Genomic DNA, 27,813 nt, shown 5'->3' with positions numbered 1-27,813 from the left:
GCTGAGCTCCACCTAAGCCCATTGCCTTCTACCCCGGCTGTGAGATTTATAAGGCTCCCTAGCCCAGCCCAGGAGGTGGGAACTGAGTTCAACTGATTGGGGTCTCTTAACTCTTCCCTGCCTGGCCTGGGAAGCTGCGGTGGTGCTTATAAAAAAGGCTGAGGAGTACACAAGGAGACAGCCAGATCCTGCTCCGGCTTCAGGGTTTTGATCCTCCTCATAGATCAACTCCTTTGTGCATTTACGTTTCCCTCTTTCCACTTTTCAGCTAAGGAGCTTCACGGAAACACTCCTGGCTGGGGGTAGACGGGTCATAACTCCCAAGGATGCTACTGCAGCACAAGGGGCCAATTTGTGGGGGTATTTTTGGTTGCAGCCTGGTATAGAAAAGGCATCGGTCCTCCTCTCTGAACTGGGGCGGTTCAAGGAGGGGCTTCCCCAAGTTGCAGGTTTTCCGAGGTGTAACGGACTCGTCTCCAAAGCTCCTCTGTTTGCAAGGCCAAAACTCTTCCCTATGCAAAAGAATGGAGCAGACATGATGTCTTTAGTGCTGCAACAAGCTTTGTGCAGGAGGGAGCAGAGACCATGCAACATGATCCCTGAAGAGTATGGCATCAGGGTGAGGTCATTTTTAGGCCTTGTAGCATCCACTCAACAACTGAAAGACAGGCTGGTGTTATACTAGTACGAGAAAGCCTGGCACCCTCTTTCTAAATGCATCACAATTCTAACGGATATTTTTTTTCCAGATCTCGGCTGCGTACCTTCGGAAACTACTGCTGTCAAATCACATCTGTGTCTCTTTCTGCAAATCATGGATATATATGCTCCTGATCTGATGGTGTCAAATTTCCCCATAGGAAAACCCTGGCCTTCAGATCCCCACACCCAGACTGAGTTCTTTTCTTGCCACAACAAGAATCCTGCAACTTTCCGTCACAGAAGAAGAACAGAATTAGATAGCCCTTGGAAGGTAGGTATGACCTGTATCCACGCTGGGGCTGAAATATTTATTCTGTGATTTGTTCGTCACATATTAAAACTGGATTTTTAGCTGATCCTACCTCCGTACTGGCTAATGGCATTGTTACATCGCGTAATCCAATCAAATCTTAGCCTTTTTAAATCCCAGGGATTGCAGTGGGTGAGGTAATCATAACCCTCCCATTTGAGTCAATATGGATATAACCAACGCTTAGTTTGTCTGAAATGCACCTCCGATTTTGTTCATCTCCAAGCCGTGTGTTTGATATTCTTCTCCAAGCCGTGATATACCTGGATGCATTGTTTAGACACCAGGAAACCGTTGGCGCTTTAAAGAAGAACATATGGTGATATACCTATTTTTAACTGATTTGAGGCAGCAATCCTATGCTGAAAATGCATCGATAGAGGAGCTACAGGATTCTGCAGAAGCCCTGCAGCATCAGCAGAGTGCAAAAGGTCCCGCCACCACACACACAAAATATATGAGAGGAATGCCTGAGACACACCAGTGAATATTCACTGGCGGAACAGCTAAGACAGGGCGGAGTCATGAGCAGGAAAGGAGTGGCACGGGGAGGAGCACTTTGCTGAATCTAAGCCTAATCTAAACTTGGGTCTCCAGCAGTTTTTGGACTACAATTCCCATCATCCATAACCACTTGTCCTACTGGCTAGGGATGATGGGAGTTGTAGTCCAACATCAGCTGGGAAACCCTGATCTAAGGCAACCTAAAGGTAAAGGGGGGACCCCTGACCATTAGCTCCAGTCGTGACCAACTCTGGGGTTGCGGCTTTCATCTCGCTTTATTGGCCGAGGGAGCTAGAGTACAGCTTCCGGGTCATGTGGCCAGCATGACTAAGCCGCTTCTGGCGAACCAGAGCAGCGCACGGAAACGCCGTTTACCTTCCCGCCGGAGTGGTACCTATTTATCTACTTGCACTTTGATGTGCTTTTAAACTGCTAGGTTGGCAGAAGCAGGGACTGAGCAACGGGAGCTCACCCCATCACAGGGATTTGAACCACTGACCTTCTGATCGGCAAGTCCTAGGATCTGTGGTTTAACCCGCAGCGCCACCCGCGTCCAAGGCAACCTAGTGCCCTCCAGATGTAGTCCAAGACTATATGGACAATACCAGGTTGGCTTGATCCTATACCCCTTCGAGCCATGGCTACATCACTGTCAGTGAGAGAGCTTTACACCAGCCCAAGACCTAGATTTCCTCTTGACTTTGGGGGTGAGGTAATCACAGTGGCCACCCCCATGTTAATGGCCATGCAGCCAACGTCGCCATGTCAGAGCATAGGATACAGTGCAGCTCAGCACCTAATCACACACCTCACCACTCCCAGTATATAAACCACACACAGGGAGGCCACAAATTGTATGCAGGATGCCTGGCATGAGGTAATATGCCCCTGGCGTCATGTCATGCACATTTGGGAACATTGGCATTGAGGGCACTTTGAACAAAAAGGAAGCACTTTGCATAATACAGCCTGACCTCACAACACAAGTAATAATAATAATAATAATAATAATAATAATAATTTATTTATACGCCGCCCATCTGACTGAGTTTCCCCAGCCGCTCTGGGCGGTTCCCAATCAAATGTTAAAAACAGTACAGCATTCAATATTAAAAACTTCCCTGAACAGGGCTGCCTTCAGATGTCTTTTAAAGATAGGATAGCTGCTTATTTCTTTCACATCTGAAGAGAGGCGTTCCACAGGGTGGGTGCCACTACTGAGAAGGCCCTCTGTCTGGTTCCCTGTAACCTCACTTCTCGCAATGAGGGAACCGCCAGAAGGCCCTCGGTGCTGGATCTCAGTGTCCGGGCTGAATGATGGGGGTGGAGACGCACCTTCAGGTATACTGGACCGAGGCCGTCTAGGGCTGTAAAGGTCAGCACCAACGCTTTGAATTGTGCTTGGAAACGTACTGGGAGCCAATGCAGATCTCGCAGGACCGGTGTTATGTGGTCCCTGCGGCCAGTCCCAATCACCAGTCTAGCTGCCGCATTCTGGATTAATTGCAGTTTCTGGGTCACCTTCAAAGGTAGCCCCACATAGAGCGCATTGTAGTTGTCCAAGCGGGAGATAACTAGAGCATGCACCACTCTGGCAAGACAAGTAGGAACTTGGGCACACTGCCAACTCTGCACCAGCAGTGGTATGGTATGGGGGGCACAGGGGTGGTTGCCCTTGACGTAAAATTGTTAGGGGCACAAAATTTCAACACCTGGTCTGCCTCAATACAGCTGCACACTTCCGTTGCTGGGCTCCATTCAAATTTTATTTTATTTTATTTATACCCCATCCATCTGGCTGTCTTGCCCCAGGTACTGTTGGCGGTTTCCAGCAAACATAAAAATATAATAAAACGTCAAACTTAAAAAGCTTCCCAATACAGGGCTGCCTTCAGATGCCTTCTAAAAGTTGTGTTGTTCTTTATCTCCATGCAAAACAGGAAGTGACCTCTCCAGACAACGGAACGACTCCTTCTATTCTTACATCTGCGGCTGCTATCTCCTGGGTGACACGGATGCTTGAATGCACATGTGTACTCCATCTGTTTCCCTCCCTACCACCCCTCTGCATGGCCTCGGGCGCTGGCAATGCACAATATGCCACTGTGCCTTATAAATTCCTTGGTAGTTCATAGACTCCTTTCATCCTTCCTTCCAACTGAAGATATATGAGCAATTATACTTCCAATTAAATTAAATCCCAAATCCTCTTAGCGTTTTTCAGTTCACTTCGTAAATAATAAAGGATGGGGAAGAGTCAGCTCTAAGTTTCTATTGTGAACCTTTACAAATATAATTTGAACTAACCTTCAGAGGAGGATTGCCAAATCATGAATGGAGAGAAGAAAACTTTAGATAAAGAAACCGTAGGCTCCCCTCCCCCCACCTTCTTTTGCACTGAATTAAATCTTATCTCGAGTTCTTGCAGTTGGTTTGTTCGACAGTTTGTGATCTCACCTCTTCTAGTACGTGCCTGTACTTTAGTCCAATTAAGCTCTAATTAACAGGAGAACATCTGCTGCTTAATGGTAGCATTGGAGAGTTTTTGACAGGCGATGTGCTTTTGCACTCAGCGCCTCTCTGCCACCCCGCATTCCATGCCAGAGCGAGAGCCAGGTACCGAGATGAACTGCAAGTGAAGCTCTTTCCCCCCCATCCCTGGAAGGAATTTGCAAGGATAATTACCCTCAATCATTCTTGTTCTTCCTTTGCCAATGATCTCCTGCTGCTGTGGGGGCTGCCTCCATTAAGGCGGGGCGGAACCGGAAGCCTCAGCCTCACTATAAAGTACACCTGTGCTGTGAGGGCCTCCCTTGCCACACTTTGTCATATGTCATATGTCTGACCCATATTACTCCCCTCACAACAGCAGGAAAGGAGTGCTATCCCTCCCACACAGGAGAGACATCCATCCCCCCCCCCCCATGCTGGTAAGCTCCCGCCCACTTCCAGTAACTGGGGTACCAAACAGAGCATCTCACACAGGTGGAAAAGAGGAGAGGCATGACACTTCCTGCAACATATAACCCCTATTGCCATCTTCCATGCCCCACTTTCTTTACCAAATGTGGAAAACTTGTTTTCTTCTTCTTCCGCTCTATCGCTCTAACACTAGATGGACTAGATGACCCTTGGGGTCCCTTCCAACTCTATGATTCTTGCCTTTCAGATCACACAAGGGAGGTGCTGCATCCAGTATGCAGATAAGCTCTGCTGGCAAAGGTGTCAGGGACTGGGCACAGGAGGAATGGTGGAGACCACCTCCCCCTTCCAGAGAAGAAGACAGTTCAGAATTACAACAGGGGTTTGAGGGAGATCACAGCTCAGAGGCAGACGAGGGGAAATAATGGGAGAGGAGGAAGAAGAAGGAGCACCAGAGGGGGAGGCAGCTGACGGACACAGTCTCTTTAGAAAGCATTCCAGACCCCCCTCCCAGAACCCGGAGAGCATTGAAAGTAGGAGAGCAGAGAGCTCAGAGGCAGAGGGCACTTCTCAGCACCCGTAGTGATGGTGCATGAATGGAGAGAGGGAGGGGAGAGAGGAAGGGGGTGGAGACTCACTCGTGGCAACACCGTTATTCCAAGAGACTGCATTTCCAAGCCTCTCTCTGTGAATATAGAACAAAAAGCAGTTGGTAAGAACTTTTCCTTGTCTTATCCATTCATGGCGACCTGCTGTGGCAGTTGGATCCACTGCCGTCTGACAAACGGCTAGGCAGTCTGCACCAAGCATAACTTAAATAGCTTATACTGCCTGAGTCTTTGCCAGAAGACCTGGGGAGTGGTTGTTTCTGTTTTTCTTTTGATTATATATTTTGTGTTTTAATATTGCAATTTTAACCTGTGAACCACCTGAGACCTGTGGGTATAGGGAGTATATTAATACAGTGGTTGCTCGGGTTAAGAACTTAATTCGTTCTGGAGGTCCGTTCTTAACCTGAAACTGTTCTTAACCTGAGGTACCACTTTAGCTACTGGGGCCTCCTGCTGCTGCGCCACCACTGCACAATTTCAGTTCTCATCCTGAAGCAAAGTTCTTAACCCAAGGTACTATTTCTGGGTTAGTGGAGTCTGTAACCTGAAGCGTCTGTAACCTGAGGTACCACTGTACTAATACTATTAATAATGTTGTCTCTTTAAATATCTGTTTTAACTTTGGACCAGGGGTACAGTGAGTTTTGTTTCTGCATCTTCTGTTGCTTTGGTTATGGTTTAATGTCTTAAGGTAAAGATAAAGTAAAGGGACCCCTGACCATTAGGTCCAGTCATGACTGACTCTGGGGTTGCGGCGCTCATCTCACTTTATTGGCCGAGGGAGCCGGCGTACAGCTTCCGGGTCATGTGGCCAGCATGACTAAGCTGCTTCTGGAGAACCAGAGCAGCGCACGGAAATGCCGTTTACCTTCCCGCCAGAGTGGTACCTATTTATCTACTTGCACTTTGACGTGCTTTCAAACTGCTAGGTTGGCAGGAGCTAGGACTGAGCAACGGGAGCTCACCCCGTCGCGGGGATTCGAACCGCCAACCTTCTGATCGGCAAGTCCTACGCTCTGTGGTTTAACCCACAGTGCCACCCGCATCTTACTTGCATTTAAATCGCTTTCATACCTATGTACTGTAAGCTGTCCCAAAAATATTCCCTTCTGCAGCACAGATCATGAGAGAGGCCCACCCAGTCTCCCCCAGCACTGGCCAGCACACAGCCAGATGTTCCCTACAGAGCTGCCAGTCTCCTTGCACGTGGCAGACAGTCCAGCACCAACTGATGCTGCCCTTGGCAAGGATGTCATCAGGATGTGCCTGCAAGTCCAACAGTTGCCCTGGGAGCATGTGGTGGTTGTCTCCTGCTGGCGGTTGTCTTGGATGTGTGTCATGGATTGGTTGGACACAGAAGAATGGCGGGGGGGGGGGCGACCAGCTGGAGAACCTCCAAGGGAAGAAGGCTCAGAGCCTGGGGATTGGTGGTGGGACAACTGTGAGTGGTCAGAGGGAGAAGATGGAGCAGACTGGGAGGAGGTGTCGGAAGCTGAAGAGGCAACAGGGTTTAGTGAGAAGAGAGAGTCCGTGGCAGAAAGAAGTCCAGAATCAGAAATAAGAGAGGAGGGCGGCCAAGAGGCAGAGATGAATCAGGCTGGTAAAGAAGACAGGGTGTCTCCCCCTCCTGCTGCAACAAGCTCCCCTCCCCGGTGGTCTCACAGGACCATAGCTGTCAACCGTCCCTTATTTGGCGGGAAACTCCCTTATCCCAGAGCCGTGTCCCACTGCTGTCCCATATTGATGATGTCCTTTAAATTTCCCGGGTTTCAAAGGAAGCAGCTACTCTCCCTCCCTCCCTGCCGGTCAGGGAGGAGGGAGGCTCCAACTGTGTTGCTTGACTGCCCGGCCCCTCTCCCCCGGCCTCCTCTCACCAGCCTCGGCCCCCAGGAGCCCCTCCCTGCCGGGACTGGCGGGAGCCTCGGGCCCTTCCACCGCCATCCTCCTTGCAGCTGCCGAACTGAGCTTCTCTGCCTGGGGCCTCCCCTCTGCCTGCTGCCGCCCCCCCCCCCCCGCTAGGCCATACTGCGACTGCACTGCCAAAGGACCCGAATGAGATGGGCAGCCTGGCGTGCCCTATGAATTGCTGAGGAGCCTTGAGAGGAGAGTGAGGGCAACCATAGAGAAAGCAGTTCAGAGAGAGGAGGAGGAGGCAGAGGCGCGGGCAGGTGTTCCAAGGGCTAACCATGGAGGGGGAAAGTGGAGGAAGGACCGCAAGCGCTTCTCCCATAGATTTGTAGTGGTAGACTAGCATAGATGGTCTGATCTGCGGGTTTACTTTGGGTGCTATTTCCCCCCCCCTTCCTCCCACCCCACCTGATGGAATTGAGAGCTGCAGATGGAGCACGAGAGAAAAGATACAGAACTGCAGCAGCATCTTCGTAGCTTGGACTTCGTTTTGCGCGAAAAGTGGTTGCTGCTTGTAGTTATTTAATTGCAGTGTTTCATCAGCTGGTGTCTTGAGCAGCAACCTCTGGAAACGAAGGGCTAAAAACCAGCACTGCTCTCCCAAATTATCTGGTCCCTTTTAACTTCGTATTTCAGCTGGTTGACTAAAATCCCTTATTTTGGCTGCTGATCCCTTATTTTCGAGGCTGCTGGTCCCTTATTTTCAAATTTGTAAGTTGACAGTTATGCACAGGACCAGGAGAGGTATGAAGTGGGAGAAGCAAAGACCCAGGAGAGGAGGAGACTTATGCAGCTGCGGGAAGGCGGAGACCTTCAGTTTCCACAACTGCTTCATAGGGGCAAGACTTACCGAAGAAGAGTTGCTGTGCTCTTTAGGCCTAGCAGTTCCTGGGCAGTTCTTGTTTCTTCCAATAAAGAGTTAACTTCACTTACTCTGTGTGATTTATTGCTGGCTCGCTCCTGACAGCGTGACTGAGCAGCAAATGTCTCTGAGCAGCTGTGTTCACTGAAACCAGCCCAGCAAATTATGGGCACAGTGTCCCCTGTCCCCAACAGCTCTGGCATGCCCAGTGCCCTGCTGCCCATGCTCACCTGTTCTTCAGCTCCTCCACCTGCTTGCTCACCTCGATCCAGCAGCCTGATGCCCATGGCTGCTTTGTATTTTCCCCATAGTCCCTAAAGGACTCCTAGTGGTGCATCCCTGGACCACAATGACATGTAGATCTTGGATCTGATGCATTGCTGAGAACTCCCTTTCAGGAGCATCCTATCCAAGCCCCACAGAAGAAGAGGAGTTTGGACTTGATATTCCACCTTTCACTCCCCTTAAGGAGTCTCCAAGCGGCTAACAATCTCCTTTCCCTTCCTCCCCCACAACAAACACTCTGTGAAGTGAGTGAGGCTGAGAGACGTCAGAGAAACGTGACTAGCCCAAGGTCACCCAGCAGCTGCATGTGGAGGAGCAGGGACGCGAACCCGGTTCACCAGATTACGAGTCCACCGCTCTTAACCATTACACCACGACGCACCCTTTCTCAACCTTGCCATCTTCTTGTGTGGTTAAGATGCCATCAACGCATCTTCAGCTTCCCAAATGCATGTTTCACAGCCATGCGTGCCACTCTGAGGCCCTGGTTGTAATGCCAGGGACCGTTTTGACAAGTGTGGGTTCCTTCCAGCCAACTGTGTTGTGTGGTAGTGGTTTCTGCAGTGACATAGGCCCTGTGTCCTCCTGTCAGTACGTGATGCATCACTCCTCACCAGCCAGGGGGGGGTGATAGCCAGAGTGGGGATATTTCTGGCTTTTGAGAGCCAAGCACTCCTTGCCGCCTCCCCTCTCTGCCCTCCGTTGTCCTGAACCTTCATGTGTCTCCACAAGTGTTATGATCATCTCCTGTTCAATAGCAACTGGGGAAGGGTAAAAATAGAAAGCCAAGGTGTGGATTTGAACCAACAGCTTCCTCAACGAATCACAGAGTTGGAAGGGACCACGAGGGTCATCTAATCCCATGCCATGCAGGACTCTTTTGCGCAGTGTAGCTTGAACCCACAAACTTGAGACCAACTGGGCCATCCCTGGTGCTGAGCATGTTTGCACATGCTTTGCAGATTAACCACTGGGTTCCTTTGCTTGCTTATTGCTGCAGCCTGCCTGGATTTATGTCTTTTTTTAAAGTGTCTGCTTATGTTTGAAGCAGTGATGTCCCTTGTGTGTTTTTCTTTGCTTTATAAGGCCGTGCCACAGGGTTCCCTTGGCCTTGTTGCCTGTGTTTCTTGTGTGTTGAGATGTGGGGAAACAAAATTTTCTGCACCAATCTAAACCTCTTTACTGAGCAGTAATTTCTGATGATATTGTCCGGCATTTCCCTCCCACTGGATTTGCACATCTTGAAATGTACTTTGGTTTGCTCAGGGAGAAAATCCTTCCAAAAGGTAGGTTGCAGCAAGTTATGCTATGTTGAGATCAAGACCATTCACAAGGTCGATTTGAGATGTGTCGATCCATGCGGAGGGGAATGTACTTGTATTGACTTCAGTCAGGAGAACCTGCCATCACTTTCATGTCATGGGCTTTGGACTGAGGAACAAGAAACCTCTGGTGTGTATAACAGCCTAATTTTAGCTGAACTGTCGTTCCTTCCAGTCCCCATAATGGTTCCTTCATCTGAAACCAAAGCCAGATCACTCCCAGGCTCTAGAGCAGGGGTCTGCAAACTTTTTCTGCAGGGCGCCGGTTCACTGTCCCTCAGACCTTGTGAGGGACTGGACTATATTTTGAAGAAAAATAATGAACAAATTCCTATGCCCCACAAATAACCCAGAGATGCATAAAAGGGCACATTCTACTCAAGTAAAAACACGCTGATTCCCAGACCGTCCGTGGGCTGGATTTAGAAGGCAATTGGGCCAGATTCGGCCCCCGGGCCTTAGTTTGCCCACCCATGCTCTGGAGTAGCCCTTAATCCCAGCAAACACATTTACATCCCTTTACCTTATCCTGGGGATTCTCCTATTCTAGCCAAACCCCTGGGATTCTTAAGTTTACTTGTGCTACAAGGTACAGCATGGCCTAGTGGCTGTGGACCATAGGAGCCAACTCCTAAGGACTAAGTCCCTTCAAAAAAATATTGAGGGGGCCATGGTCCCCCAAAGTTGATGGGCATTTTGCAACCCCCAAGCCAAGGAGATAAGTGGAACATTTCAGAAGCCGAACACCAAAAACCCGGAAGTGAATGCTTCCGTTTTTGAATGCGCCTCGGAAGACAAATGGCTTCTGAGGAGAGTTTCTCAGTTTTCCCCACTGAACTTGCTGACAGCCCTTTGATCCTCGGTTTTCGAACGTTTCGGAAGTCAAATGGACTTCCGGAACAGATTACGTTCCAAAACTGAGGTTCCATTGAACAACCTTTAGAAGATGTCTGAAGGCAGACCTGTATAGGGACGTTTTTTAATGTTTAATATTTTGTTATGTTTTTATATGTGTTGGAAGCTGCCCAGAGTGAATGCCAATTGCTGGGAAGCATTATTTTCCAGGGACGGATTTACAGAAGCCGTCCCGCTTTCTGATTTGATCCCAGAAGGTCCTACTTTTCCTTAAAGGTAAAGGGACCCCTGACCATTAGGTCCAGTCGTGGCCGACTCTGGGGTTGCGGCGCTCATCGTGCTTTATTGGCTGAGGGAACCGGCATACAGCTTCCGGGTCATGTGGCCAGCATGACTAAGCCGCTTCTGGCGAACCAGAGCAGCACACGGAAATGCCGTTTACCTTCCCGCCAGAGCGGTACCTATTTATCTACTTGCACTTTGACATGCTTTCAAACTGCTAGGTGGGCAGGAGCAGGGACCGAGCAACGGGAGCTCACCCCGTCGCGGGGATTCGAACCGCCGACCTTCTGATCGGCAAGCCCTATTTTCATCGGAGAAATTTTGGAGGATATGGAATTATGTGACTCCTGAACCAACGAGATAAGTAACTATACAACCCGTAGAAACATCCGAAGGCAGTCATGTATGGGGAAGGTTTTTTTATTAAAAAAAAGTTTAATGCTTTACTATGAGGTTTTTTCCATGTTAGAAGCCGCCCATTGTGGCTGGGGCAACCTAGTCAGATGGGTGAGTATAAATAATATAACAACAACAACAACAACATTATTATTATTATTATTATTATTATTATTATTATTATTTAGGGCATCCCTATTTTCATCGGAGAAATGTTGGAGGGTATGCTAAGGAACCAAACAAAACTGTACAGAGGAGATAACGCTGGAGACAGGACTCCTGTGGCTGGAGTTTCAGGGGTTAACCACTCAACAAAAAACAAAAAAAAGAGGGGGGGATGTGGATGAAACCAGGCCCCCCCTGTGCTTAGAAAGAGGCCTCTCTGGGATATTTGTCACCTCAGCATTATGGAGGCGAGGTTTAGTCAGATCTGTTTAAGGGACTCTAATTCTCTCTGGGCTCCAGGGGATTTGCCAGCTTGCTCTGTGATTGGGCCGGAGGGAGGGAAATGATCAGGCCTGAAAGGGGCGAGGATAAGGATAATAGGACTTGCTGGCTCAGCCCTTTCCCTGGCCCAGCGTGTTCCAGGCACAGGGGGAGGGGAGGCAGCATGCGTCCCCCCCTCACTCCATAGCACTCCTCACTGTGCTTGATAGTGTGCATCGGGTTTAGAGAGGGACGTTGGCTTAGACCTGTTGTTGAACTCCACCCATGTGGCAAAGAGAACAGAGCGACACAGTGGTGACTCTGAGATGCTCTCTCTAGCGCTGCAACTAATATTTGGGCAAATGAGACACAGGCATGGGGTAAGGATGGGCATCCTTGAAGCTTGCAGCGACTACTGTTTCGTTGTTGCTGTTACAGTGGTACCTTGTGTTACATACGCTTCAGGTTACATACACTTCAGGTTACAGACTCTGCTAACCTAGAAATAGTACCTCGGATTAAGAACTTTGCTTCAGGATGAGAACAGAAATCGTGCTCCGGCAGCACGGCAGCAGCAGGAGGCCCCATTAGCTAAAGTGGTGCTTCAGGTTAATAACAGTTTCAGGTTAAGAACGGACCTCCGGAACGAATTAAGTACTTAACCTGAGGTACCACTGTACTAGCACCCCCAAACCCACCAGCAATTGCCCCTACTTTCCAGGGACAGACCCAGATTTACAAAAGCCATCCCGGTTTCTGATTTGATCCCAGCATGTCCCGCTTTTCCTTAAAGGGGGGACCCCTGACCATTAGGTCCAGTCATGACCGACTCTGGGGTTGTGGCGCTCATCTCGCTTTATTGGCTGAGGGAGCTGGCGTACAACTTCCGGGTCATGTGGCCAGCATGACTAAGCCGCTTCTGGCGAACCAGAGCAGCACACGGAAATGCCGTTTACCTTCCCGCCAGAGCGGTACCTATTTATCTACTTGCACTGGCCTGCTTTTGAACGGCTAGGTTGGCAGGAGCTGGGACAGAGCAACGGGAGCTCACCCCGTCGCAGGGATTCGAACTGCTGACCTTCTGATCGGCAAGTCCTAGGCTCTGTGGCTTAACCCACAGCGCCACGCGCGTCCCCGCTTTTCCTTAGAACATCCCTATCTTCATCAGAGAAATGCTGGAGGGCCTGGTAGGACGTCCCTACAGTTGTACTGTACCTTGGCTCTCGAATGCCTTGTGACTTGAATGTTTTGGCTCCTGAATGCCGCAAACCAGGAAGCAGACGTTTCTTTGGAACCTGAATGTCCAACGCAATGTCTGTGCCTTGTGTTTGAGTGCAGGAAGCTCCTGCAGCCAGTTGGAAGCCACGCCTTGGTTTTTGAACATTTTCGGGAGACAAACAGACTTCCGGAACGGATTCTGTTCGAGAACCAAGGTACGACAGTATTTTCACTGGAGAAATGTTAGAGGGTATGGAATAGTACAAGCCTATTTTCATCGGAGAGGGACGCGGGTGACGCTGTGGGTAAAAGCCTCAGCGCCTAGGGCTTGCCGATCGAAAGGTCGGCGGTTTGAATCCCCGCGGCGGGGTTCGCTCCCATTGTTCAGTCCCAGCGCCTGCCAACTTAGCAGTTCACAAGCACTCCCGGGTGCAAGTAGATAAATAGGGACCGCTTACTAGCGGGAAGGTAAACGGCGTTTCCGTGTGCGGCTCTGACTCGCCAGAGCAGCGATGTCATGCTGGCCACGTGACCCGGAATTGTCTCCGGACAACGCTGGCCCCCGGCCTCTTGAGTGAGATGGGCGCACAACCCTAGGGTCTGTCAAGACTGGCCTGTACGGGCAGGGGTACCTTTACCTTTATTTTCATCGGAGGAATGTTGGAGGGTGTGCAGAGGTTGCAGCAAAAGACCTTTACTTCTGATCCCAGAAATGTTTTTCTTTTTTTTAAGAACCAGAAAAACCAGAAATCACAGGCCTCCCCACCACCACCACAAAAAATACACACATAATTGCACCAAGCTTTCTTTGGTAGTATAGTTGAGGAGAGAGCGAGGGGTTGCTGCTGTTGTTGAAACAATTGGGAATCATCATACTCCATGCTGATTTACCTATGAATCACCTGGCGATATACCAGTGAACCCAGATGTGTCTTCTGTCAACTGGTCCAGGGTTTTACATGATGAAATTGCCAACGGAGTGTAGAATGGAACCTAGCAGCCTTGGTTTCCAGGCCTTTCCTTGTCTGCCATGTCCGTCATCCTGGGCACAGAAACCAGAACACCATGTTCTAGCTCGCTGGACCTTACACAGAGAGAACCCAGGAATCCTGGTTTCCAGCTCTTGCTTGTGTTAGCCTATGAGGCCGCCATACTCTCTAAGTTGGGGCCAGAACCAGTGGCTGTGCTCTGTGCCACCAATGTTAGGCTGTGCCATCTTGAGGGGTTCAGATTCCAGTCCCATCCTAGTGCCAGAGCACAGATGATTATATATGGAAGATAGCAGCTGGGTAAAAGTGGAAGCCTTGCTAAGAGGAGAGAATTTTGTATATCTTCAGGTATACAGGACGGCCTCGGCCCAGTAGGCCTGAAGGAGCATCTCCACCCCCATCGTTCAGCCCGGACACTGAGATCCAGCGCCGAGGGCCTTCTGGCGGTTCCCTCATTGCGAGAAGTGAGGTTAGGGGGAACCAGGCAGAGGGCCTTCTTGGTAGTGGCGCCCACCCTGTGGAACACCCTCCCTTCAGATGTGAAGGAAATAAGCAGCTATCCTATCTTTAAAAGACATCTGAAGGCAGCCCTGTTCGGGGACGTTTTTAACATTTAACGCTGTATTGTTTTTAATACTTGATTGGGAGCCGCCCAGAGTGGCTGGGGAAACTCAGCCAGATGGGCGGGGTATAAATAATAAATTACAGTGGTGCCTCGCAAGACGAAAAGAATCCGTTCCGCGAGTCTCTTCGTCTAGCGGTTTTTTCGTCTTGCGAAGCAACCCTATTAGCGGATTAGCGCTATTAGCGGTTTAGCGGCTATTAGCGGCTATTAAAGGCTTAAGGGATTAGCAGATTAGCTGCTAAAAGGCTATTAGCAGCTTAGTGCCTTAGAAAAAGGGGGTGGGGAGCGAAAAAAAATTGCAAGAATCGCAAGACATTTTCGTCTTGCGAAGCAAGCCCATAGAGAAATTCGTCCTGCGAAGCGCATTGAAAAATGGAAAACCCTTTCGTCTAGCGGGTTTTCCGTCTTGCGAGGCATTCGTCTTGCGGGGCACCACTGTATTATTATATTATTATTGCATGGGGGTAGCAGCAGGAAGCCGGAGAGGGAAAGGCGTTGCCTTCTATTCGGTGCTGTGTTCCCCATTGCAAGGCGGCTTGGCAGCGGCAGCAGCGGAGACAGAAGAACGAGACATGCTGGCCGCCTCCACAATCTCTATGTCGCGGCAGGTCAGGCAGGCAACCAGCTTCTCCCGCGAAGCATTGTTGGCAAAGAAGAATTCGTAGGAGACGCCGGCAAGGACTGCGCCGAGGATGGGGCCGAGCCAGTACACCTGGAAGGAGGGGAGGAGAGAGAAAGCAAAAGAGGCAACCTGTGAAGCACCTGTCTCATCCTTGAGGATAGAGAAGTAGGCCCGAAAGCAACCAGGATGAGTTAAGGGAGGCAGTTTTAAAGTGACTGAATCAACTTGGTGGGATCCCCAGTGGCGTAGCGTGGGGGGTGCAGGGGGGGCCGGGCGCACCGGGCGCAACATCTGGGGGGGGGGGCGCTCGCACTCGCAGCTCTCTGCCCCTACCTGGCTCGCTCACTCTCTCTCACTGCAGTGCTGGCTGTGCGAATCCGATCCGAGCCACCGGGTCGCCGCCCACTGTGGGGGGGGGGGTGCCAGGTGTGCGGTGCGAAGAGAGAGCGAGGGACTATCTGGGGGAGGGACAGTGCAGCGGGGGGCGCAAATTACTTGCCTTGCCCCGGGTTAGGGGCGCAAATTACTTGCCTTGCCCCGGGTGCTCACAACCCACGCTACGCCACTGGGGATCCCAAGAGAGGCAGAGAATCGCAACACTCAGGGTTTCTAAGCAGCCTTCACAGGAGCCAACTCCTAGGGGCTTGAGGTACTTTCAGCCCCTCCAATAAAATATTTGAGGGGGCCTCCCCCCAAATTCATGCACATTGCCATTCAAATGGAGTATGTGCGTCGTATCATGTGATCGATTATGTGGGTCAGGGCTTACCTGCCCCCACCAATATTTTATTCAAGTTGGCACCCCAGGCAGTAATAATAATAATAATAATAATAATAATAATAATAACCAGGAGCACTGAGGGCCAACTAAAATACATTAACTACAATTGTTAACTACAAAGCAATTTCTCCCTTTTTTTTTGTAAGGCACACAATGTGTTTTTTGTTGTTTTTCTGTTTAGTTTTCTACATGGGTGCTATTTCTTGTTTCTTCTTTTTGTGTGTGTGTGTGTGTCTTATCCTACTCGGCGCACTTGTAATTCTGTATTTTTTTATTATTCAATAAAGAATATTTAAAAAATGAAAAATAATTACACTAAGCCAGAAAAGCTTGAAGGGAAAAAACTGGAGCACTGAGGGCCAACTGAAAGACATGAAGTCAGAAAAGGGGGAGGACAAAGAACCACTCGCCTCTCAAAAGGCTCTCCTCCATCCACTTACCCAGTGATGTTCCCAGATTCCTGTCACGACAGCTGGTCCCAGGGACCGAGCTGGGTTCATGCTGCCTCCGGAGAACGTGCCCTGCAGAGATATCATTATGGTATAGTCAGTGGTGGTCCATCTCCCTCCTTTGGGCTGATTGTTCTGTGAGTTAGTTTGTTGTCATTATCTCAAAAACAACCAAGAGTGTGTCTTGCTGAACATCATCTATTGTTCATAAATGACTTAATATGTGCTAGGTGCTACATAGAAGTAAGTCCCCCTGCCCATAGGGTCTCAAAATCTGTTCCCAACCATTGGTATTAAATTTGCTTCACTCCCGAATTACAGTACTAGTACTAGTAAAGTACTAGTAAAGGTTTCTGCAAACCACAAACACAAACACAAAGAAAAACCCTGATTCTTCAGCCAACAGCCCCACGTTCTGTGATCTGAATCCATTGTGCAAATATGTATGTATTTCCTTACAAACTTTTTCTGTGTGTGCCAGTTGGTTTTGGTATACTTTCTGATTTGTCAGCCCTCCTTTGTGCAGCAGGACTGAATGCAGTGCTGTGTGTGCAGCTGTTAAAATCAATTCCCTGCTTGAGGCCTGAGCTTACTCTTTCTTTATCCAGCCAATTTTGCATGATTCTTTCAATCTCCGGTTTTCAGTCACAATCACTTGGCTGACACAGAAGGGTACAGCCAGCAATACAAGGAATATAAGATTGTACTTTGGGAGGTACATCAATTACAAAGCCAATGTGGTCAAAGCTTTGCAGACAGAGCATCTTTTAAATTACAGTAGAACCTCTACTTATAACCGCCTGATCCAAATCGCGACCGTGGCAAACCCAGAAGTAAATACCAGGTTTGCCGTGATTCACGCACACGCAGAAGTGGCTGCCGTCGTCTGCACATGCGCACAACGGCACTTCTACCAGTGACCCATTTTGCCTAAAGGATGGACTGCCAGAACAGATTATGGTGGTAAGTAGAGGTTCCAGTGTATATATATTGTTTTCTGAAGTGTTGAGGACTAGGATATTGCTCTCTTTAAGTACAGTGGTATCTTGGTTGTCGAATGGCTTGGCTCCCAAACAAATCAGTTCCCGAAAGCCGCAAACCCGGAAGTGAGTGTTCCCGTTTGCGAACGTTTTTTGGGAACCGAACTTCCAACGTGGCTTCCATGGCTTCCGATGGAGTGCAGGAAGCTCCTGCAGCCAATCAGAAGCCGCGCCTTGGTTTTGGAACAGTTCTGAACAGACTCCTGGAACAGATTAAGTTTGACAACCAAGGTGCCACTGTAATTCAACCTGACATTCCATGCGTCTTATGAAACAGTAGGAGGGATGCTATCATCTGAAACACCAGGGGAAGTGGGGGAATGACTTTAAAAATCAGCCTTCAGTCGTGGGCAACTTGAGGTGTTGGGCCCAGGTTTCGAGCCACAAAACCTTCAATCAATCTGGACTTTATAAACCACGAGCAAAGGCTCCTACCGCAGCTAGTGCTCCTGCGATTACAGAGAAGCCAATGGCCAAGATTCCAGGCTCGCCCAACTCACGCCTCCGATGGTCTTCTACAGCAAAGATGGTGAGAGCTAGCTGGAAAGTGGAAAAAGCTTCCATTCCCAAGGCCTGTCCAGCGTTCCCTTCGCTGCTGACCTGAAATATTGCAGTTTGAACTGTTTTTATGTTGAAATTGTTAGTACACTGCATAATGTCTTCAACCAGCTGATCTTCCTGTTGCACTCAGCATGTGAGTGGACTTGATGGGCTCCCCCCAAATTCTATGACTCCATTTAAAACCAGTTTAATAATAATAAAAATAATAATAAAAATAATAATTTTTATTTATATCCCACCCTCCCCAGCCAAGGCCGGCTCAGGGCAGCTAAAAAGCAATAATAAAAACAAGTTGAATGAATACAATTTAAAATCAAGATTAAAATACAACAATTAAAATACTGAAACATGAAAATGTTAAAATGCAGCCTCATCACAGGAGGAGAAAGGAAAAAGAAAAAAGAAAGAGGGGGAGGGAATCAAATTGGCTCCAAGCCAAAGGCCAGGAAGAACAACTCTGTCTTACAGGCCCTGCGGAAAGAAATCAGATCCTGCAGGGCCCTGGTCTCATGAGATAGAGCGTTCCACCAGGCCGGAGCCAGTGTTGAAAAGGCCCTGGCTCTGGTTGAAGCCAATCTAACTTCCTTAGGGCCTGGGACCACTAGGATGTTGCTATTTATGAACCTTGAGGCTCTCTCTCTGGCTTCATTACTCAAGGTGACCCTTCTGAAATCTCCTTCTGGCGGCGACAGAAGATATTGAATTTACAATCCTTACATCTCTTGTTTTGCTTCCTATCTAGCAGCCCTCCCATTCGCTGACTCTTCAGACTTAGTGGATCAGCTCCAACCTCTTCCTTTTCTGAGAGGCTGTTTCTATTCACACCTTTTTGTACTTCCTGCGAGCTTTGGCTGTGTTCTAGCTTGCTCTCAGCTACTGCCTTATCAACCAGACCGTCAAGGTCCCAAAGAGCCGAGCTCTGCAGCTGACGGCTCTCCCCTGCCTGACTAACATCTAAGCTTCTCTGTTCTGGGCTGCTTTCAGCAGTTGGCTGCAAACCTTTGCTTGGAGCTGGCTCATTCCTGACACAGACCCTCCAAGTGTCCCTATTTTCTAAGGACAGTCCCAGATTTACAGAAGTTGTCCCGGTTTCTTATTTGATCCTGGAATGTCCCGCTTTTTCTTAGGATGTTCCTTTTTTTCTCTTGGGTGAATCTTATTTATTGATTTTTCACACAAAAACAACAACTGGAAATTATTCTATCCATCGTGTCCTCATTTTTTGCTCTTCCAAATATGGCTACTCTGTTTTATTTCTATTCCTGGCTAAAGTGGGCAGAGTTAAAGTTAAAATGCCTCATGGGGGGGAAGAAGGAGGGAGAAAGGAGTGTAGCTTACTCACCTTGGTGACCAATTGCCCCATGGCTGAGGTGGGCAACACAAGGTAGAAGACTCCTGAAGCTAAGATGGCGCCCAAGCACTGGGCCAGGATATAGCTTGCTGCGTGCAGAGCGTCCAGTTTGCGGGTGCAGAGGAAGGCCACCGTGAGTGCCGGGTTGACTTGGGCACCGCTGATGTCGCCAAAGCAGTGAGCCAAGCTGACAGCTACCAGCCCTGCAGCAAGGGCTGGCTGAAGCGGGGAAGGAAGCACCTCTTTGGGGCTCACAGGGGATGAGGCGCCCAGCACCACCCAAACGAAGATCAGGGTGCCTCCTGCCTCTGCCAGCAGGCGGCACCAGAACTGACGGCTCTGCAGTTCCTGGAGTTGAGGGAAGAAGGAAGAGTCAAGGGACGTTATCACCTGCAGATGGACACAGAAGACTCTGCTTGTTCCAGGAATGGGCCACTACAACCATCTGACCTGCTAACGCAAGCCATTCTCTACATATGTTTTAACATCAGACCTATCTTCTTCACACGGCCAAAGTACAATAGAAAATCAAATTCCAGTCTTCAGTTTCCATGGATTTTTTTCCAGTCCATGATGCAGGGAGGAGCTGGAATATATCCCCAAATGCACCAGAACAGCTGGGCATTAGGGGTTTCCTCTGGTTAATATCTTTGTTGAGATGAATGACTTAATTGAAAACAAGGGTGAGGGACTTTTTGAGCCCGTGGGCCAATCTGTGAGCCAGCTTTGGCAACTGAATGGGATCAAGCATGCGACATGTTGACCATCTGACATCTTATTGAAGTCAGATGATTGGCAAGTGGGTTGTCTTGTCAAAGGAGGTCTGTGGGTGAGGGCTGATACCTGAATCAAGGAGGCTTCTGCTTCCAGCCAATGGACAGTGAGTAGAAGTCTTTTTTCTTTGTTTTACACCTCTCTCTCTCTTTCTGGCTACAAATGCAAGTTCCCCATAGGATATTCACTTGATAGACAAGGGTTCGGTCCTGCCTTCTGCAGGCTACAGACGATTTGCTCACACAGCCAAACCTAGCAACAGCTTAGGCTACCTTCCTGTTGGGTGATGTCACCTGATTTGCAGGTAGGCAAAACAGCAACAGCAACAACAACCTTGTGGGCCTAGTTGAAACCCCTGGTGGTCAAGATTGGTCTGTGGGTTGGAGGTTCCTATCTCCTGATCTAAAAGGAGTTATTAAGCAGTAGGAGGGAGTCCAGTTTGGAATGGGATTCCAGCTGGCCTAGTCTGTTTTCTAATGCCTGCCCCTCAAGGCTCAAAGTACAGAAACCTTTTTATTATGCATCCGCACCCCATTATGTGATGCAGGCCACATGAAGTACCTTGAGTGTGCCTATGTAAGCAGGAATGCCTCTCAGAGGTAACTTCTTTCTCTAAAACCCAAACCCCCAACTGGCAGAGGATTGATCCTGGGGAGAAAATATGCAGGCTTAGCCCCATATCTATTGAACCACCAGAATAAATATGGTAAGAGAAATCAAGCCCAAAGATCACGGAGGCCAGCATGGTGTTGTGGTCAGTGTCAGGTGGAACCAGGGAGACTTTGGGTTTAACTCCTCACATGGCCATGAAGTTCATTGAGTGATCCTTGGGTCAGTAACTCTCTCTCAGCCTGACTAACCTACCTCAAGGGTTACTGTGAAGATGAAATTGATGGTACAAGAGGGAGGGGACACTCTGAGCTCCTTGTGATGCTGGCAGCATAGAAATATAATGAAATGGCATCTCAATGAGGGATCCATTGATCTCATGCACTGTGGAAACATAGTATGTGCAAATAAAACATAAGAATCATGGCTTAGTGAGAACAAGGGACCATTCAATGGACCAGAATGTGGTCTAAACCCGCCCCCCCCCTTTAAATCCATATCAATGAAAAGAAAAGAACTCACTCTGAAACTCACCTACAGGTGGTACCTAACACCCAAAAAACTAGCGCTAATACGCCCAGGAACCTCACCAAAATGCTGGAGAGGGTGCACTTCCATAGGCACATACCTCCACATGTGGTAGGAGTGCCCCAAAATCCAAGTATTCTGGACAGCAGACATATGAGAAATATGTAAAATAACTAAGCAAGTATTAGAAATCACCCCAGAATTGGCTCTACTAAACATCTTCCAAGACAATAATGCCCATTTACACCACAAAGAACTCATAACCCACCTACTTTCAGCAGCCAGAAACACCATAACCAGACACTGGAGAGACCTGTCAGGAGTAAGCATGGACCAATGGTACCAAATAGTATGGGAAACAGCCTTACTAGAAAAATTAACCAATAAACTGAAACCGACACGGGGACAAATAGAAGACAAATAGAAGAAGAACACCACCACAGCCAACTACAAATGAATAACCACACCCTAGGCCAACCCCAACATCTCTCACCACCAAAGGAACACAAGTGAATAGCAGAGAACCTGCACAAGTGACGCTGACACAAAGCGCCACATATATTAAGTAAAATAGAAACATCGCCACCCAACCCCAACCCCACTCATCTCTCCCGCCCTCCACCTCTTTCCCCCTTTTCTTCCTCAACAAATGAAACTGATCTGTAAAAAATGTTTACTTGGGGAAAAGAAGAGAGACACATTGCACATACTTTTGTAAACCAAGAAAATCTTAAATAAAAATACAGTTCAAAACAAAACAAGAGACCATTCAGGAGTCCCACCAGTTGCCAAATGGATGCCAAAAGGTGTTCACAAAAGAACGCTTGTGGGCGGCATATCCATCCCATAGTTGTCTCCAGCATCTGGCAGTCAAAGGTATATTGACTTTGAAAACACAACCTGTGCTCTATTGGCCAACAGGATTAGGAATCTCCCCCTCCAATCCCTTGTGCGCACCATGGTGTTTGTTCTGCAAATGCCTGATTATCATCTTCCAAAGCAACTACTCTACTCCAAACTTAAAAATGGAAAGCCTAATGCTGGTGGTCAACAAAAGAGGTTCAAAGACTCTCTCAAGGCAAATCTTTAAAAAATGTAGTATAAACACCAAAAACTGGGAAACACTGGCCTGCGAGCGCTCCAGTTGGAGAACAGCCTTTACCAAAGGTGTCGTGGGTTTTGAAGATGCTCAAACTCAGGATGAAAGGGAGAAATGCGCTAAAAGGAAGGCACGCTTGGCAAACCCTCACCATGATCAACTCCCACCAGGAAACCTATGTCCCCACTGTGAAAGGATGTGTGGATCCAGAATTGGCCTCCACAGTCACTTTTAAAACCATGTTTATGGAAGACAATCTTACTCAGCCACGAGTAATCGCCAAAGAATAAGAAAGATGCATGTAGCCTTTTGTGTGTTATGCAAGAAAACAACAACGAAAGAATTGGCATCCCAAACTGGAATGACACACAAGGTTTTCAATCAATTTAAGTCCCAATAACAGGCTATCAAATCCATCTAGCTATCCCATTGGTCTTCAGCTAGTGACTCAGAACTTGATTTAAGGGACACCAGTACGGAGCCCCTGATTTTTAAAAACATCCATTGACAAAAATTATTCTGTACTTTCCGTCGGGTACAGTATCTGCTAGCAACTTAAAACATTTCTTTTCCGATTCTGAACCCTGATACTTATACCGGCCCTGAGGAAAATATGCTGTCTGCATTGTTAAGTCTACTGTTTGTTAGCAGCCACATTGTCCGTTTTCTGGATCTGGTGAACGTTTTCAAAGTGGACAGATGAACTGAAGCAAAATGTGTTGAGGGATCAGAAAAGGTGAAAAGGACAGAACCTACTGACAGAAATGACTGATCAAGTGTATAGATGGATTGTTACAGGGGAAAACAGGTGGACGTCAACTACATGATAGGAAGGGAGTTGTGGGTGAACACTATCAAAATACATCCAATTTGACTGCCTCCTATAGTCACAGAAGGATGTTCTTACCTCCCTGATGCCCATGGTGTCTGGCTGCAAATTCTGATCTGAGTGAGGGAAGGTGCTTTGTTGTTTTCATCTAGTGGTCCACCTTTCTCCCACATCCTCCTTCCCTCCCTCCCTTCACCCTCCCCTGTTAGCATCCTATTAAGGGTGAAGCAGAAACAATCCAGAGGACGATGAAGGGAGGATATCAAGGAACAGCCAAATGATCTGAAGTAGAATTTGGTGCTGGAGTTCATGAGATGTTCCAAGAAGTCTCTAAAGCCCATTATTCATAGTAAGTGTCCTCAACTCATGATACATCGTCATAACACAGTTTCTTACAATGCCCTTGACACAGCCCTGCTGGGTTTGGTCAACTAGCATCCTACTATCAGCCTTGTCCTTCCCCGTCCAGGGTCTGAGGGGAAGGGATAAAGGGGGAAATCTTTAGGGAGGGAAAAGACAAAATATTTTGTTGTTTTTTAATGCTTTAATGTGTGTGTGTGTGTGTGCGCGTGCATGTTGGGAATCTCTGGGTTGACACTGAAGATGTCAAGGCAACAGGTTCCTTTGAAGCTCATCTGAAGAGAGTTGTCACAGTTACCATTGCCCCAGGCTGGAACTCATTTCTGTATGATCAAAGATGGATAGCACACATTTCAATGAATTTAAATATGAAACAGGCAATAGAGGTGTTTTCCCCCTCCCCCAAAGAGAGATCATGCAGTTAGATGTGATGCTGACTTTTCCATTGCTGAGAGTGAGCACAAGAGTGGTAACTGAATATGCACAGAAATAAGTTCAAATTTGCATCCTAGTGGACATGAATCTGTAGGTAATGTTTTGCAGGACCAAGTAGGACACATGCCATGCTCAGGCCCAGTCTGGATTGATCCCCAGTTCCTTTGCAATGTGAGAGAGGAGGAAGGAAGAGATTATGAAGCCAATGCAGAAAACTCAGTTTGCATGCCTGGAACAGCAACGTTTTGTGTCACAACATTCTTGTTCTGTCTGGGACAGTTCCTCTTGCATCTACTTCCAAGAATGCAGCAATAGTGTGTGCCCTATAAATGTTGTTGTTGTTGTTCATAACTCATTTTCTTTACCCAAGGCAATCCCAAAGGGACAAGCAAAAACAGCAAGGCACAATAAAGGCAACATGAAGGACAACATGCAACACCATCACGAAGGAAACAGCTAGGAACAAAAGGCATAATAACTAGCAGCAAAAGCCATGCCAATGACAAAGCCGGCTAAGCAAAGACTTTTGGGAAAAGCCTGGTTACGAATTCTGAATTGGTAGAATGGACTGTATAACTTCTGAGTATTTTTTAGTGGAAACACATGCATTGCAAACAGAAGACCAGCACAGCACAGATATGGCATTGAACAGTAGGTATGGCATTGAACAGCTTATTCCCGCCCACCCTCTCAGCTTGTAGAGCTATAGTAGGAAACTGATTTGGATGTGTTGGAATGGATGACATCAGACGAAGTTGCCCCTGGAAAAAGAGTGATAGGACACAATAATCATTCTCAATAGTTCTTTTGAGGTTTCATCTGTCTTTGCTTTTATATTGCTTGAGGGCTACAGGATAAGGTAATATTCCTGTAAGCTTTCCATGTGTGCCCGATCACATTTAAACGAATTAACCTTATTTATGTACTGTACATACATACATACATACATACCCTGCCCATCTGGCTGGGTTTCTCCAGCCACTCTGGGCGGCTCCCAGCAGAATAATAATAATAATAATAATAATAATAATAATAATAATGTGATAAAACATCAAACATTAAAAACTTCCCTAAACAGGGCTGCCTTCACATGTCTTCTAAAAGTCAGATAGTTGTTTATTTCCTTGACATCTGATTCCACAGGGCGGGCTCCACTACTGAGAAGGCCCTCTGCCTGGTTCTCTGTAGCTTCACTTCTTGCAGTGATGGAACTGCCATAAGGCCTTCAGCGCTGGACCTCAGTGTCCGGGCTGAAAGATGGGGATGGAGACGCTCCTTCAGACAAGACACAGAAGTTACCAAACCAGCTAAATCCCTAACCTTTGCTAGAATTGGACAGATCCTTACTGTTTCTGGTTACTTTTGTGCATGTTTTATTCAGAATTCTGTTCCATTTCTGCATTACTCTATGCTTTGAAAATAATTTGCCTCAAAGTCCTTCAGGTATACTAGGCCAAGGCCGTTTAGGGATTTAAAGGTCAGTACCAACACTTTGAATTTTGCTTGAAAACGTACTGGGAGCCAATGTAGGTGTTATAGAAGTCTTGGCAGCCACGCCGAGTCACCAGTCTAGCTGCTGCATTCTGGATTAGTTGTAGTTTCCGAGTCACCTTCAAAGGTGGCCCCACGTAGAGCGCATTGCAGTAGTCCAAGTGGGAGATAACCAGAGCATGCACCACTCTGGAGAGACAGTCTGTGGGCAGGCAGGGTCTCAGCCTGTGTACCAGATGGAGCTGGTAGACCGCTGCCCTGGACACAGAACTGACTTGTGCCTCCATGAACAGCTGTGAGACCAAAATGACTCCCAGGCTGCGCACCTGGTCCTTCAGGGGCACAGTTACCCCATTCAGGACCATGGATGCCAGCCCATTAATGTCACACCAAGCAATCGATGGCCCTGGTGAATGGGCTGCTGGCATGTTCGCAGTACTGTACTGTACACAAATCCACACCTTACATTGAAAGCACTCTTGGGAACTGTGTTAAGGGTGTTGGGACGTTTAACTCAATTACACTTCCCAAGATTCCTTGGGGAGCCATGGCTGTTAAAGTGGTGCAAAGGTGCTTTAAATGTTCAGATGTGATGCTTAGCACATGTAGCAAGGACATTTAAACTTCATAAAGTGTCCCAAAGAAAGTGATTGGAACATTCCCCCCCCCCCACTCCTGATGCAGAGAGCAGAAACACCTTTGCTCACAGGAGAGTCGCCTGTTGTGTCTCTGCAGGAGTCACTGCTTTGGATAAGCCCTGTTCCAATGACATGCAGGAACACAAGGGGATCAGCTGCTTTGAGGGTGTATAAACGCTAACTCTTAACATGCTCTAAAACCCAACCTTTTCAGATGTAAAAAGTGAAGCGTGCCTCCGATTTTAATTTAGCAGAAAACACATCTCAGCTTTCAGAAGCCACTACTCGGCTTCCTCCGTTCCTAACACCAGAATGTGTGCTTTAGTACTGAAGGGAGACCATAGCGGGGTTTAGGAAGTGGTCTGGGTGGTTACTTCAAACCTACTGCGTGCCATGTGTTGACAACTCAGTAGAATCCCTCTCCTGGTTTCTGTAAAGTCAGCACCTGGCTCAGCAAAAGCAAGGCCTTCTGTTGACCTCTCGCTGGCATATGCTTTCTCTCTCTCGCTCTATTCATCTCTCTTTTCTTTGGCCACCGCTTGCTGACTTGCTGCAAAGAGCCAGAACAATCCTGTCAATGAAAAGGTGGGAACAAAGGCCACCTCCCTACAGCCTGCAGCGTTCATATGTCCCTGTCACATTTAATTAGCATCCAGCAGAGTCTTTGGGGTCGAAAGATTGGAAACAGAACAATATGGCAGCCATTTCGAAGCAGGCAACGGAGAGCAGGAACAGATCCCTGTCTTCTGCCCAAAACTGGAAGGCTTGAATAATCAGCTTCAACTTGAAATCTACAGGGGGGTCTTTTCAAACTAGGGCACTGAACACCAATGGGGCCGTACGGTGTGCAAAATGTTTCTGATAATTGGTGTACAAATATTCAAACCCTAAGAGTTTCTCAAATCTTAGTTCCCTCTGATCTCTTGACCCACGTCTCCTGCTTTAATCGCTTTGTTGTTAATGGGATGGTTTTACTGTGTATTTTAATTATAGATGTTTATATTTTAAAATTTTTGTTGACTGTTTTTTATATTTTGTAAACTGCTTAGAAGCCTATTTTGACATTAAGAGGTATATAAATACCAATAGGTTCTTGTAGCAGTGGCATCACCATCATCCATATCTCACATACCTGTTTTTCAAGGTAGTGATGCTTATGTTTTCAAAAACGCTTCAGGTTGTACAGCGAAGGAGACACATCTGTAACTGACCACTGAGACAACCACTATATATAAAGCAACATGCAAATCTGATGTCCAGCATGACTGACTTCCTGGACAAATTATAATTACTGTAGTGCAATGCATCCCACAATCCTTTGCAATGACACAGAGGATTCTAGGTGGCAACAACAACAAAACACCATCCCTTGAGCCATCCTTGCTTTGGGGATAAGAAATACACTAGGCAAATTGGGACTGGAAAGGCTGTAGAAGGGATTTGCAATCAGAGCCCACTGACGTGGGCTTAATTGTTCTTAAACATGCAATAAATGATTGGATGTTAAACTAGCTCAGGGAGTTGATATGTGCCCAAACTCAATAAATTTTAATGGAGATGCACAATTTTAATGGAAGTTGATGCAACAGAAAACTATGTGCAATTCCATATCCCCTTGCCCGGAATAATGATGTATGGAAACACTGCTATTGTAAATTATTTTCTACTCAAACTATTTCTGCCCATGATAGCAGGACTAAATTGTTCTCCATTCCTGCTCTATGCACTTCATTTTCCCATGCAACCCAGGGAAACGGCAATAAACTGCTGAACCTTTTAGCAATACGGTAACTTAATACCAATGGTTAACTACTCACTGCTAGAACCACCACCATAAGCCCATCAAAAACTCTCAGTGCTATTGTACATTTGTCACTGAAATCCAAGGAGGAAGAAAAAACCTGTGTTGTTGTTGTGTTTTTTGTATCATTTTATTATGTCCTTTGCGGCTGAATTTCCACTGGTGCCAAACGACTGTCTTAATTCACCTGCAAACATAGTGATTCTGTCAGGTTAAACATAAGCAGTT

General features: G+C 47.6%; 1 protein-coding gene across 3 annotated transcripts; it reads right to left on the bottom strand.

The window, feature by feature from the left end:
• Positions 1–13,447: 13,447 nt before the first annotated feature.
• Positions 13,448–23,311, bottom strand: LOC310671638 (aquaporin-4-like). 3 transcript variants are annotated; one of them, XM_083428005.1, is made up of 5 exons: positions 22,939–23,311; positions 19,013–19,369; positions 17,545–17,709; positions 16,061–16,141; positions 13,448–13,645 (listed from the first exon to the last, which is right to left on the bottom strand). In XM_083428005.1, the coding sequence occupies exons 1-5, from the start codon at positions 22,951–22,953 to the stop codon at positions 13,559–13,561; spliced, it is 705 nt and encodes a 234-aa protein (XP_083284131.1). In that variant the 5' UTR covers positions 22,954–23,311; the 3' UTR covers positions 13,448–13,558. The 3 variants fall into 3 exon arrangements, with proteins under 3 accessions (XP_083284131.1, XP_083284129.1, XP_083284130.1); XM_083428003.1 differs by lacking the exon at positions 13,448–13,645 and adding an exon at positions 14,675–14,929; XM_083428004.1 differs by lacking the exons at positions 13,448–13,645; positions 22,939–23,311 and adding exons at positions 14,675–14,929; positions 22,261–22,456.
• Between the last annotated feature and the right edge of the window lie 4,502 nt (positions 23,312–27,813).

This window comes from Podarcis tiliguerta, assembly GCF_965153285.1.
Source record: "Podarcis tiliguerta genome assembly, chromosome: 2".
NCBI lineage: Eukaryota > Metazoa > Chordata > Lepidosauria > Squamata > Lacertidae > Podarcis > Podarcis tiliguerta.
The sequence above is the reverse complement of the archived record's forward strand: the minus strand, read 5'-3'. Positions and strand labels throughout refer to the sequence as shown.

What these genes read in the sequence shown, in the direction of transcription:
- LOC310671638 (XM_083428003.1), bottom strand. An exon ending in TGGGGCAATTGGTCACCAAG is followed by an intron (nt 17,710 to 19,012) that starts GTGAGTAAGCTA and finishes GCAATATTTCAG; the next exon opens with GTCAGCAGCGAAGGGAACGC. An exon ending in GAATCTGGGAACATCACTGG is followed by an intron (nt 14,930 to 16,060) that starts GTAAGTGGATGG and finishes CCCTCCTTCCAG; the next exon opens with GTGTACTGGCTCGGCCCCAT.